Raw genomic sequence first — 11,241 nt, forward strand, 5'->3', positions numbered from 1 at the left:
ATCAGGTTTACAGGTTATACTCTAAAACTTAACAACAGGCTATCCACTGATGTCTGTAGCCTCAGTCGACTGCCTCATGTTGCACCGTGTAATCCTTTAAGTTTAAATTACTGTCTGTGATTTTCAAATTGTAAGCCGCTGATATTTTAGATACCGGAACTTTCCTCTGTGGGAAATAGGTAGGTATGGTGTAGCTATATTAAGTGGTTTGGACCAAAAGTCCCCATATTTGAGCACAAAAGATAAATAATAATAATAATAGTAATAATGCTTTTGTTGATGTTCATCTATTTGTTTTCTTCTTTTATACACCCCAACTACACCACGTTAATAGAAGTGAGTAGTAGTAGTAGAAATAGTAGTATTTGTATTAATGAACTCTAAAAACCAAGAATGGGTAGTAACCGTTAACCATTTGTTCATTTTTATTGAACATATTGACGACTGTGTAGGAAACAATTTTTTAAAAATCATTCATTTGAAATTAACAGTAACTTTCGAAATATATATAAGGCTAAGCATGTGGTTCATTATTTCTCTCTGAAATTTAGTAAAGTAGAAGAAAAGTGGCATACAGCTGAAATACTCATTAGTACATCTAAATGTACATGTGTCAGTACAGTGAGATAATACAAGTCCCGCACAATTGTTGAACAACACGTTATCACACAGTACAAAATTTTCGTTGGACATAACACGCTCTACAACTCCGAGATTATCGGAGCCTACGTTACTGCTGCAGCGGATCTAAACAACTCATTTTCCCATAGTTGTACGCTTCCGCTGCATACGCTGAGCATGACGTACGAACGTCATGGAAATACGAGCCAATAGGACACGTCTGATCTTGGAGTAACACGTCATTCTAGTGGAGTGCATACCCGGCTGATAGGGAGTGATCTCCTCAACGTCGTCTCTGTGTCCTCTCGGGCATCCGTCTCCATTTACCTCCAGATGCTGTAACTCGTTTCGAACCGAACAGTTTCTTTATTGTTGTCCAGACCTAAGCTCAACTTAATATAAAAGGTAAGAGCTCGCCTTAATTTTCTTCGAAAGTAGACCGCCCGAATTCAGCTTTCATTTACGAAGGGACAGGAAGTAGGTTAATGCTACATTCCGTTAGCTAACCCGGCAAGCCGTACGCGCTGGCGTTAGCATGCAGATGAGTGCCAGAGAAGTAAAGAGAGCCGGCTTTACAGCGAAGATTAATAAAATAAGGCCAACTGTTAAACTAGTCTGGCTTCTATAAACGCCACTGCTGTTATGTTGTGTTTTGGCTATCAGCATACAAAGCGTAAATAAGCATTTGAACGAGTACGAGTTCTGATAAAGACCAACTCTCACTGGTGGCTTCGTTGCTGATAATACGTGGCCTGTATGTTGTGTTGAAATCTATTCAGATTCATAAAATTCGAAAAGTTGCTCAAAATTTTGTCTTTTCTTTTGTTTTTTCTGTATTTCCTTGTACTCTGTAAAGAAAAAAAAATACATTTTAAAAAAAGGACAATCTTTTCCTCATTCCAAACTAGAATATGTCATTAGATTGTGCGGGGGCTTTTTAGTTTCTTTGCGTTAAGCGTTACAATCTTAAGCGGTCAGGTGTAGTAGTAATAGAGTTGAAGAGAAATTCGAGTCATTAATTTGGTGACAGCATTAATACAAATAAAATACACAGAAAAACAGTATTTGCAGAAATTAGTTGTCATTCCCAAATATTACAGTTAGTAAGGAAAGTTTGTGTATGATGCGCATTTTGTAAACAATAAAAGTGCATGCTTTCAATAATTTACAACAATAGATCAGTTAATCAAAGAATAACAATAGCCTGCATACCTAAACTACTGCAAAGTGGCTTAGAGCAATACAACAAATGAGTAAAAAAAAACAATAGATTTCCCTGTGAATATAAATTTGTTGTACAAGTTCATCTTAGTTGTGTGAATATATACTACCTTTTCTGTTTGTTTTATGAGATGAGAATTTCTGGACCCTGTGCTGTCAGTCTTGGCTCTGGGATATGTTGACTTACACATAAGTTAGTTGGCTGAACCGGGAAAAAATTAGAACAGATAATGTAATGTGTGAATAATAAAAACTCTTATATAATTTAATCCACGTTAAACACGTTGCATGATTTGTGTTGCATGTTTTTGTAGTCCTTTGATGTTTATTCTTGACTATGTAGCTTCACATGGTCATGAGAAAGAATGAGAGTATACAGTTGCTACAACAGCATGCTTGGCAATGATTTGCAAAAGGCGTCACTAATGTTTCAGTGACGTCCACTAACAAAGGTAGAGCTTTAAAATACCTGCAGGATTCCTCCGCACTCTTTGAAAACTTGCTGGTCAGGTTTTCTAATGTTAAAATTTGTGCGTCATGCTTTCGAAAATACGTTCCTTTTTATAGCACACGAGAGAAAAGATCGCAGGTATAAAGAGTAGGTGCTGACTGCAGCTAGCAGAAGAAAGCCGGTACACAGCAGAGAGGGAACATCGGAAGATTTGGAGTGGTACCGTTCGGATTACCACTTCCACGCTTATTATTTTAATTCTTCAGCGGGACTGATAACCTCACTGTGTTATTTTGGGGGATCTTTTCCTTCTGAAGATCAGTGATGGCAACCTACCAGGAGTTCATTCAACAAAATGAGGACAGAGATGGGGTGAGATTCAGCTGGAACCTCTGGCCCTCGAGCCGCCTGGAAGCCACCAGACTGGTAGTCCCTGTCTCCTGCCTCTTCACACCTCTCAAAGAGAGGCCCAACTTGCCACCGGTCCAGTATGAGCCAGTTCTTTGCAGCCGGGCCAACTGTAAGGCAGTGCTCAACCCACTATGGTGAGTTTCACAGAAAAACAGTACTCAAGCTTATAAAGTGTATCCTTTTGAATGTTTATTTTAATCATGCGTTTTGGTATATGTATATGATATAATTTCCTTGACTTTTAGTATTTTAGTTTCATCATTTAAAGCCACAGATGTCTGTTCCTGACATTTATTTACTAAAGTGCTATTTTTGCAAATGTAAATGTGAGTGAAAGGAGATGCAGGGATTTGAATTTGACTTTTTTTTCTAACACATCAGCACTTCTAAATGCTGAGGTGTTCTTAGTATTGGGTGTGGTGCATGAGAACTGCAAACGCTAAATACACCTTGTGTATATTTCAGTCACAGCCACTCTTATGACAATTAGGTACAACCTCTATTGTCTTACTTTTATTCTTATTTTTACAGTCAAGTTGACTTCAGAGCAAAAATTTGGGCCTGCAACTTCTGCTTCCAGAGAAACCCTGTAAGTACTGTGGCTAAGAGCACAGTTTAGTCTTGCTGCTATTTGAAACATATCGCTGCCAAAACGTGTCTCTGCATTCATAACTTAATGTTGATGAGCTACATTCCTTTTTTAGGTTGGTTAATCTTGATATCTTTCTGTGTGTGTGTGTGTGTGTGTGTGTGTGTGTGTGTGTGTGTGCAGTTCCCTCCCTCTTACGCAGGCATATCAGAAGTGAACCAGCCAGCTGAGCTTATGCCACAGTTTTCTACAATTGAGTACATAGTACAGGTAAATACTGCATACATGTCTGCACTCTGACCTTAACAATTTGTATTAAGTCCAGAAGATGTAAGGTATAAAGGTCAACATTAACAGTTTCCAGTAGTATCACATATATGTTTTTTTTAGGGATGCCTTATTTTTGACAGTGACAGATGTAATAACAGAAAAGTAGACCTAAGTTAAACATACAGGTGGCTGTAATAAGCATTTTAAATTGTAATTATAAAAGCACAACCACTTTGGGCATGACGTCTGTTATGGTTGGCATTTGTAACTATACTACTACTAGTTTAATAATGTATGTATGTAATGTATAGTGTATTCAGAAAGTATGAATATGAGCTTCTGATGTCCACATGCCATCTCTGCTAGTGCCAGTAATACAGAAATATATATGAAGCAAGCAGCAAACCACACAGCACCACATGAAAAGGAATGCATAAACAATAGTCTCAATTGTTTTTCACTATGTGATTATGACTGTTTGGATACAAGGCTTGTAATTTCATCAGTTTTTGACCTTAGTCTCCTGCCTCTTTACAGCGTGGTCCTGCAGCTCCTCTCATCTTCCTGTATGTGGTGGACACATGTTTGGAAGAAGAAGATCTCCAGGCCCTCAAGGAGTCTCTCCAGATGTCCCTCAGTCTGCTGCCCCCCAACGCTCTTGTGGGGCTCATCACATTTGGTCGCATGGTTCAAGTTCATGAGCTGAGCTGCGAGGGGATTGCTAAGAGCTATGTGTTCCGAGGCACCAAGGACCTTACCGCCAAACAGATACAGGTAAGTCCAGCCAAAGGCCTTTGGTAGTCTGGTGGGAGTGACAAACTTATTAAGGGGAAAAAAACCTGGAAGTCCATTTAGATTAAAAAGTACAAAAAACAAGGTTAGCTATTGTTAAACATGTAAAACCTTTGCTTTTCATTTCAGGAGATGCTGGGTTTAACAAAGCCAGCTGTAACAGGACAACAAGGTCGTCCTTTGGCCCCTCAGGATGCTGCTGCCACTTGCAAGTACGTAGGAGCACAAACAATTCATGTTTGTCAGTTGATGGTTATTGTTTACCAAAAAAAAGCAAAGCACTTTTTTTTTTCTAAAACATGTGCGTGTGTGTCTTATATTCAGGTTTCTTCAGCCTGTGCATCGAGTCGATATGAATCTGACAGATTTGCTGGGAGAGCTTCAGAGAGACCCGTGGCCTGTCCCTCAGGGTAAACGGCCACTCCGATCCACTGGTGTTGCGCTGTCTGTCGCTGTCGGCCTGCTGGAGGTATGAAAGACAAAAAATTATCTCATACATTAAGTGCATACAAGTGATGCTGTACTGTCAATAATCTGAAATAGAACACATAAAGCCATTTATGATCACAGAAGCAGTCATTTACAAGGTTTATCTACAACTAAAGCAAATACAGTAATTCACAGCAACCTGAACTTTAGCTTCTTAAAGACAATTGTGCCACATGTACCTCTTCCGAACAGCACACGCTGTCTGATAATGATCCTCTTGACAAACAGTAAATATTCTGTCCGTTCAAAGGCTGTTACCTATTTGCCTTGTGCTTTTTTTTCCTCCACTGTCAACCACCCTTCTTGTACTGCTAATCTGTGTGGTTATATAACTGATAGTACAACAGAACATTCCCCAGCTGTACTAGAATACATTTTGCTCTTTCACTGACTTCAGATTCACTGATTTGTCTTAAGGGATATGACTAAATGAATGAGTCTTTTATTTTATTTTATTTTTTTCCATGTAAAGGAGAACCGCAAACGGCTTTTGGCATCAAGTATCAGCTTGCTCATTTGTTTGTTCTCTTTGTCCCTTTGGTAAATGAATCAGCCTTTACATAGAATGTATTATCAAATACAGACGTCATATTTAAAGCAAATTCCTGCTGCTTGGTGGCTACTTGGTTGAGTTCCAAATATTTCAGTATCTCAGACCTTCCCAGACTCTTGGACTCTGGACCTCACTGTTGGAAGAGTTGGTTATGAAGTATGCCCTTTGCTTACACGTGTTCCTTGAACCATTTATTCTGACTTGTTGCCTTAATACAACATTTATGCTTTTATGGTTCATTTTCAAATGGACTGGTTAATGATGTTTTATTTTGTGATGTAAATTCCACTTGCACATATTGGTTGTTATAAAAGCAAAAAAGTTTTTTATGATATATTTTACAGGTGATCACAGAATTGCTGAATGTTAACTTGGGGTATAATGATACTTGCACTAACTGAAGTCCTTTTCCTGTCTCCTCAGGGTACATTCCCCAACACAGGGGCTCGTGTGATGCTTTTTATTGGAGGACCACCCACCCAGGGCCCTGGAATGGTGGTGGGAGATGAGCTGAAAACTCCAATTCGTTCCTGGCATGACATCCAGAAAGACAATGCTCGCCATCTGAAAAAGGCCACCAAGGTAAGCATGCAGTAGTACTTGTATTTGATTGAAACCTTTCCTTGCATATTATATAAATTTAACATGTTTGTTTGTTTTTCACAGTATTATGAAGCCTTGGCCAATCGTTCAGCAACAAATGGCCACAGTATTGATATCTATGCCTGCGCCCTAGACCAGACTGGACTGCTTGAAATGAAGTGCTTATCTAATCTCACTGGGTAAGTAAGCACTATTTATTACATTCATTGAAGGTGTGTAATTGCATAAGTATGCCCTTTTAAAAAACAATTAAGAATCTTGGCAATTTATTGTGCTGTGTTTCAGTGGGCACATTGTGATGGGAGACTCCTTCAATACCTCATTGTTCAAGCAAACCTTCCAGAGAGTCTTTAGTAAGGACTTCAATGGTGACTTCCGCATGGCCTTTGGAGGTGTCCTGGAAGTCAAGGTAAAGGCTTGATTTAGTCCTTTGAGTTATACGTGTTATTACTTTCTATATTGGGATTTGTAATGATAGAACAAAGGTAACATATATTAGCTGTTGAAAACGTTAACTGTATTTCTTTCTCTGTCTGGCTTTATAGACCTCGAGAGAGCTGAAGGTTTGCGGTGTAATTGGACCGTGTGTTTCACTCAACTCAAAGTCTCCCTGTGTATCAGAGAATGTGAGTGACTGACCCAGATATGATTTGGATTCTTTACTGTCATGTTGAGTAATCTGGGATATTTATCAAATTGCACTCTCTGTTTTGTGCAGGAATTGGGCATTGGTGGCACCAGCCAATGGAAAGTGTGCGGTCTCAACCCCTCCACTACTTTGGGCATCTATTTTGAAGTTGTGAATCAGGTAAAATAAGAACTTGAACCTCAGCATTTTAGCTAGATAGAATTACTGTAAGCTGATAAGAGTGGAAATGTTAGGACGCCAAACAATGAGTAGTTGTAATGAAGAATCGTGGCTTTGTTTAGTAAAAGATTCTTCAAACAAAGGCTTTTTGTGTCTCTGTATGGGTTTTTCTTTTCTTCTTTTTCCCCCCCCTTTCCCAGTAAAATAGAAATGGTTGTCGACTGCATTCTTACTGTTTCTACTGTTTTGTGTTTGCAGCACAATGCACCAGTCCCTCAGGGCGGACGTGGGGCAGTCCAGTTTGTAACCCAGTACCAGCACTCAAACACACAAAGAAGGATACGGGTCACAACCATCGCCAGGAAGTAAGACTCCTGTTTTATTTTTCATCTAAATTGATATGAAACATGACCGACTAGACTGCACCTGAAAATGCGCTTAAATATGGCATGTTCTTACCAAACCGGTTCCTCTTAATAAAGATAATGTCGGGTGTGTAAAATGATGGTTTAATGAGCCTCCAATGCACCCAAGAGAATGACAGCTGCAACCTTTTCATTGTTCATTTAAATGGATGTGAACCATGGTCAACTAGACTGCACCTAAAATGTACTTAAATTTGGTATGTTCTTACGAAACTGGTTCCTCTCAATAAAGAAAATACTGGGAGTGTAAAATGTCGGTTTAATGAGGCCAAGAGAATGACAGCTGCATAAATATTTTCCTCACTAGAAAGGATGTTTGCACTCCTGCAATTTAGACCAACGCCTTTGAGACCTGTTTGCATGTGCGTCATTTACACCACACCTATGCTGACCTCTCCTTCTCTGGTTTCTTCTGTTCTCCTTATCTCTATCCCTCCCATTCTCTTTTTCGCTTCTCTTTCTTTCTTAAACTACTCCAGCTGGGCAGATGCCCAATCTCAGATTCAGCACATCGAATCATCCTTTGACCAAGAAGCAGCTGCAGTGCTCATGGCCCGCCTGGGCGTCTTTAGGGCAGAGTCTGAAGAGGGTCCTGACGTGTTGCGTTGGCTTGACAGGCAGCTCATCCGCCTGGTAAGTGACACTCCTACACAGCAGCGTTTGCAACATGTTAACAATACATAGTTGGAATACTTCTGCTACCCGTGTTGTGAATAGTTAAAGAGAGTGTTGATATTTATCTATTGTGACTCCTGATGTGAACGTCATGCATGGTATGTATTTAAACCAAGTTATCTTGTTCCTTTGTTTCAGTGTCAGAAATTTGGCCAGTTCAACAAAGATGATCCGACATCCTTTAGACTGTCAGAGTCTCTGTCCCTCTATCCACAGGTAATTTCTTTCAAATCTAATCTAGCCATTATTATGATTATCATACTCTCCCCTAATTTAATTCAGTTATGCTGGATTACTCTGCTAGGAAAAACAATGTGAACATTGTGTGAACATTTTTCTCTCCTACACCTACAGTTTATGTTCCACTTGCGACGGTCACCATTCCTGCAAGTTTTCAACAACAGCCCAGATGAGTCATCCTACTACAGGCATCACTTTGTCAGGCAAGACCTGACCCAGTCCCTGATCATGATCCAGCCCATCCTCTACTCGTACTCCTTCTACGGACCACCAGAGGTCAGCCTCATACGCTCAACACTATCATCCTATCATCAATGTTTTGCATTACTCACCGGTAGCTGAACAGCCAGCTCCAAGCAAAAGTGTTTATATTTTTGGTGCTAAATTGTTGTGCATTGTGTCATGGATGTGTTACAGCCTGTGCTCCTGGACAGTAGCAGTATCCTGCCAGATCGAATCCTGCTGATGGACACCTTCTTCCAGCTGGTTATCTACCATGGAGAGGTATGACAGCAGAGTTTTTAACAAGTTATCCATTAAAAATGTTATTTTAAATGCTTAAACTGTTTACACAAAACTCTGCATGTTGTGATGCATTTGGATTTTATTCTCTTTTTTTTCCAGACCATTGCTCAATGGCGAAAAGCAGGCTACCAAGAGATGGCAGAGTATGAGAACTTCAAACAGCTGCTGCAGGCTCCACTGGATGACGCTCAAGAGATCCTACAGACACGCTTCCCCATGCCACGCTACATTGACACTGAGCACGGAGGCTCTCAGGCTCGCTTCCTGCTCTCCAAGGTCAACCCATCGCAGACCCACAACAACCTCTATGCCTGGGGACAGGTACAGTATTAAAATATACTGTTTTATTTGCATTTGTATTTGAAACCTTTGCACTGAAATTCTCAACTAGCCTATTTTGTTTTTAGTTTAATGAAAGGCACCAAATTTGCAGTTTTAGTATAGTTATATCATTTGAGCTACATTCAAATATGTAAATGTAAAATTCTCAAATGTAGTGGATTTGTCTCCTACCTCATGCATACATTTTTTTTTATTTTCCATAAAGTTTTCATTTCATCTATTTGTACAAGTATAGACTAAAATCCCAGGATTGACTTTAAGTCTTCTGAGACGTCCATCCTGATTGTTTTTCACCGACAGGATAGTCAAACTGTCAGTAAATACAGGTCTTGGATAAGCTAACCTGTAGAAGATTGCAAGCTGAAAATAGCACTAATCTCTTATTTCCCAAGTCAAGGAAGAGTCAAACTATACCCTGCTTTGTACAAATACTGCAAAAAAAAAAGAGAAAATCTACGGAAGTCTGAGAATAGGATTATCACCAGAGAGTGGTCTTGCATAAGCCAATCTTCAAAGCGGGGCATTTTGCTCATTAAAGTGGTCAGAGTTATGTCATGATGAGATGTGTTTGCAAAGTGAGTAAATCACCATTTTGCTCCTCCCTTGTTCCCACAGGAGACAGGAGCCCCAATCCTTACTGATGACGTGAGCCTGCAGGTCTTCATGGACCACTTGAAGAAACTGGCTGTTTCCAGCTCAGCATAGAACTCGCTATTCCACCTCAAAGAGAAAAGAATTGATACAGCATTTTTTCTTCCATCGGGATCCATTAACATTTCTGCAGTTTTGTAAAGGAGCCAAACCGAGACAGTCTACTGTTTGTGCTTGTTTCAGTATGCTGTTTGGAGGCCAATGTGATGTTTATACGACACAAAAAAGGGTGATGGCACATTGGTATATTTAAAACAAAAAAAAGATAGTAATAACATGTCTACTCATTTTCAATAAACAGCTTATTTATGAGAAATGTTTCCAGTTCTCCACAACCAAACTGTCCTCATATCAATAATATCCCTACTTCTGTTTAATATTTGGTATTACCTCTGACATGCAGAATGATTAGACTAATACTTTCATCTTTTTTTTCTTTTTGTTATAAAATATGTATCTACTGCATCGGACTGTGTATAAGGTGCTGTTTAATAGGATGATTATTTGTGTCTGCTTTTGTCTATAGCTAAATTTGACATGTCTAGAAATGTTTTCATTAATAAATTATAATGGTACCACTTGTTTAAAAAAATGTCCACAATGCTGTACCGTCTTGGTGCTGATTTCTTGTCCCGATCCAATCCAACTTTATTTATACAGCACTTTAAAAACAACATGGTTGACCAAAGTGCTTTCCAGTAAAAAAACTGAGTTAAAAGTTAAAATCCATACATTAAAAAGACAAAGAAATAAATATAAATAACAATAAAATAAATACGTAAATGAAAAAAGTAAGAAAATTCGTATATATGAAATATTAAAACATGAGTAAATATACAATAAATAAAATTAAAAAAAATAAAAAGATTAAGTACGACCTAAAACTGACTACAAGCTGACTCTGGTACTACTCCTAAAAGGCCTTGGAAAAAAGGGGTGTTTTTAAAAGTGATTTGAAGATTTCAAGTGTTGGGGCCAGCCTAGTAAGGAGGGGCAGCTTATTCCATAATTTGCGGGCCACAACAGCGAAAGCTCGGTCCCCCCGGTGTTTCAGTCTTGACATGGGGACAGCAAGGAGTGACTGGTCAGTTGATCTAAGAGAACTTTGTGACTCTTGTGAATCGCTTTACTTGAAGATGGTACAGTTTAGGTCAAATCTGCCTAAGATCTTAAATGTTTTCTGTGAATTTTCTCTCCCTGAATAATTCTGATTAATGTTCTGAGGAATGGAAGTGTAGTGTGAATGAGACACGGCGGGTCCAGAGATCATAGTTTTGAGCCATCTTTATTGACTGCGGCTGCCAGCCGCACATGCATCACACCGCAATACAACTTGCAACTCCAGTTACCTCTGTGCAGGTGCGTCCACACGGCACCACAGTCCACGCCCCACCACAGGAAGTTAATCAGTTCAGCTCAGTTGTGACTGAGTATGTTCTCTATGACAAACATTTAGATATTCTTTTTTAGAGTGTACTATAATCCTGACCTATTCACTATCTCATTCTCCACAACCCAGGTGCACTGTCAGGTGTCTCCTGAACTCAAACTTTATTATATTGTACAGCTGTGTAA

The 11,241-nt window shown here is 39.3% G+C and overlaps 1 protein-coding gene across 2 annotated transcripts; it reads left to right on the forward strand.

Moving 5' to 3' along the window:
- The first annotated feature begins 860 nt into the window (after positions 1-860).
- sec23b (SEC23 homolog B, coat complex II component) lies at positions 861-10,333 on the forward strand. 2 transcript variants are annotated; one of them, XM_063476792.1, is made up of 19 exons: positions 861-1,026; positions 2,611-2,838; positions 3,236-3,293; positions 3,477-3,563; positions 4,101-4,337; positions 4,485-4,567; positions 4,680-4,824; positions 5,821-5,979; positions 6,064-6,179; positions 6,286-6,409; positions 6,546-6,626; positions 6,719-6,808; positions 7,067-7,173; positions 7,713-7,866; positions 8,047-8,124; positions 8,263-8,424; positions 8,566-8,652; positions 8,773-8,994; positions 9,631-10,331. In XM_063476792.1, the coding sequence occupies exons 2-19, from the start codon at positions 2,618-2,620 to the stop codon at positions 9,718-9,720; spliced, it is 2,301 nt and encodes a 766-aa protein (XP_063332862.1). In that variant the 5' UTR covers positions 861-1,026; positions 2,611-2,617; the 3' UTR covers positions 9,721-10,331. The 2 variants fall into 2 exon arrangements, with proteins under 2 accessions (XP_063332862.1, XP_063332863.1); XM_063476793.1 differs by lacking the exon at positions 861-1,026 and having other exon boundaries at positions 2,614-2,838; positions 9,631-10,333.
- The last annotated feature ends 908 nt before the right edge of the window (positions 10,334-11,241 follow it).

This window comes from Pelmatolapia mariae, linkage group LG6, assembly GCF_036321145.2.
Source record: "Pelmatolapia mariae isolate MD_Pm_ZW linkage group LG6, Pm_UMD_F_2, whole genome shotgun sequence".
NCBI classification, from domain to species: domain Eukaryota; kingdom Metazoa; phylum Chordata; class Actinopteri; order Cichliformes; family Cichlidae; genus Pelmatolapia; species Pelmatolapia mariae.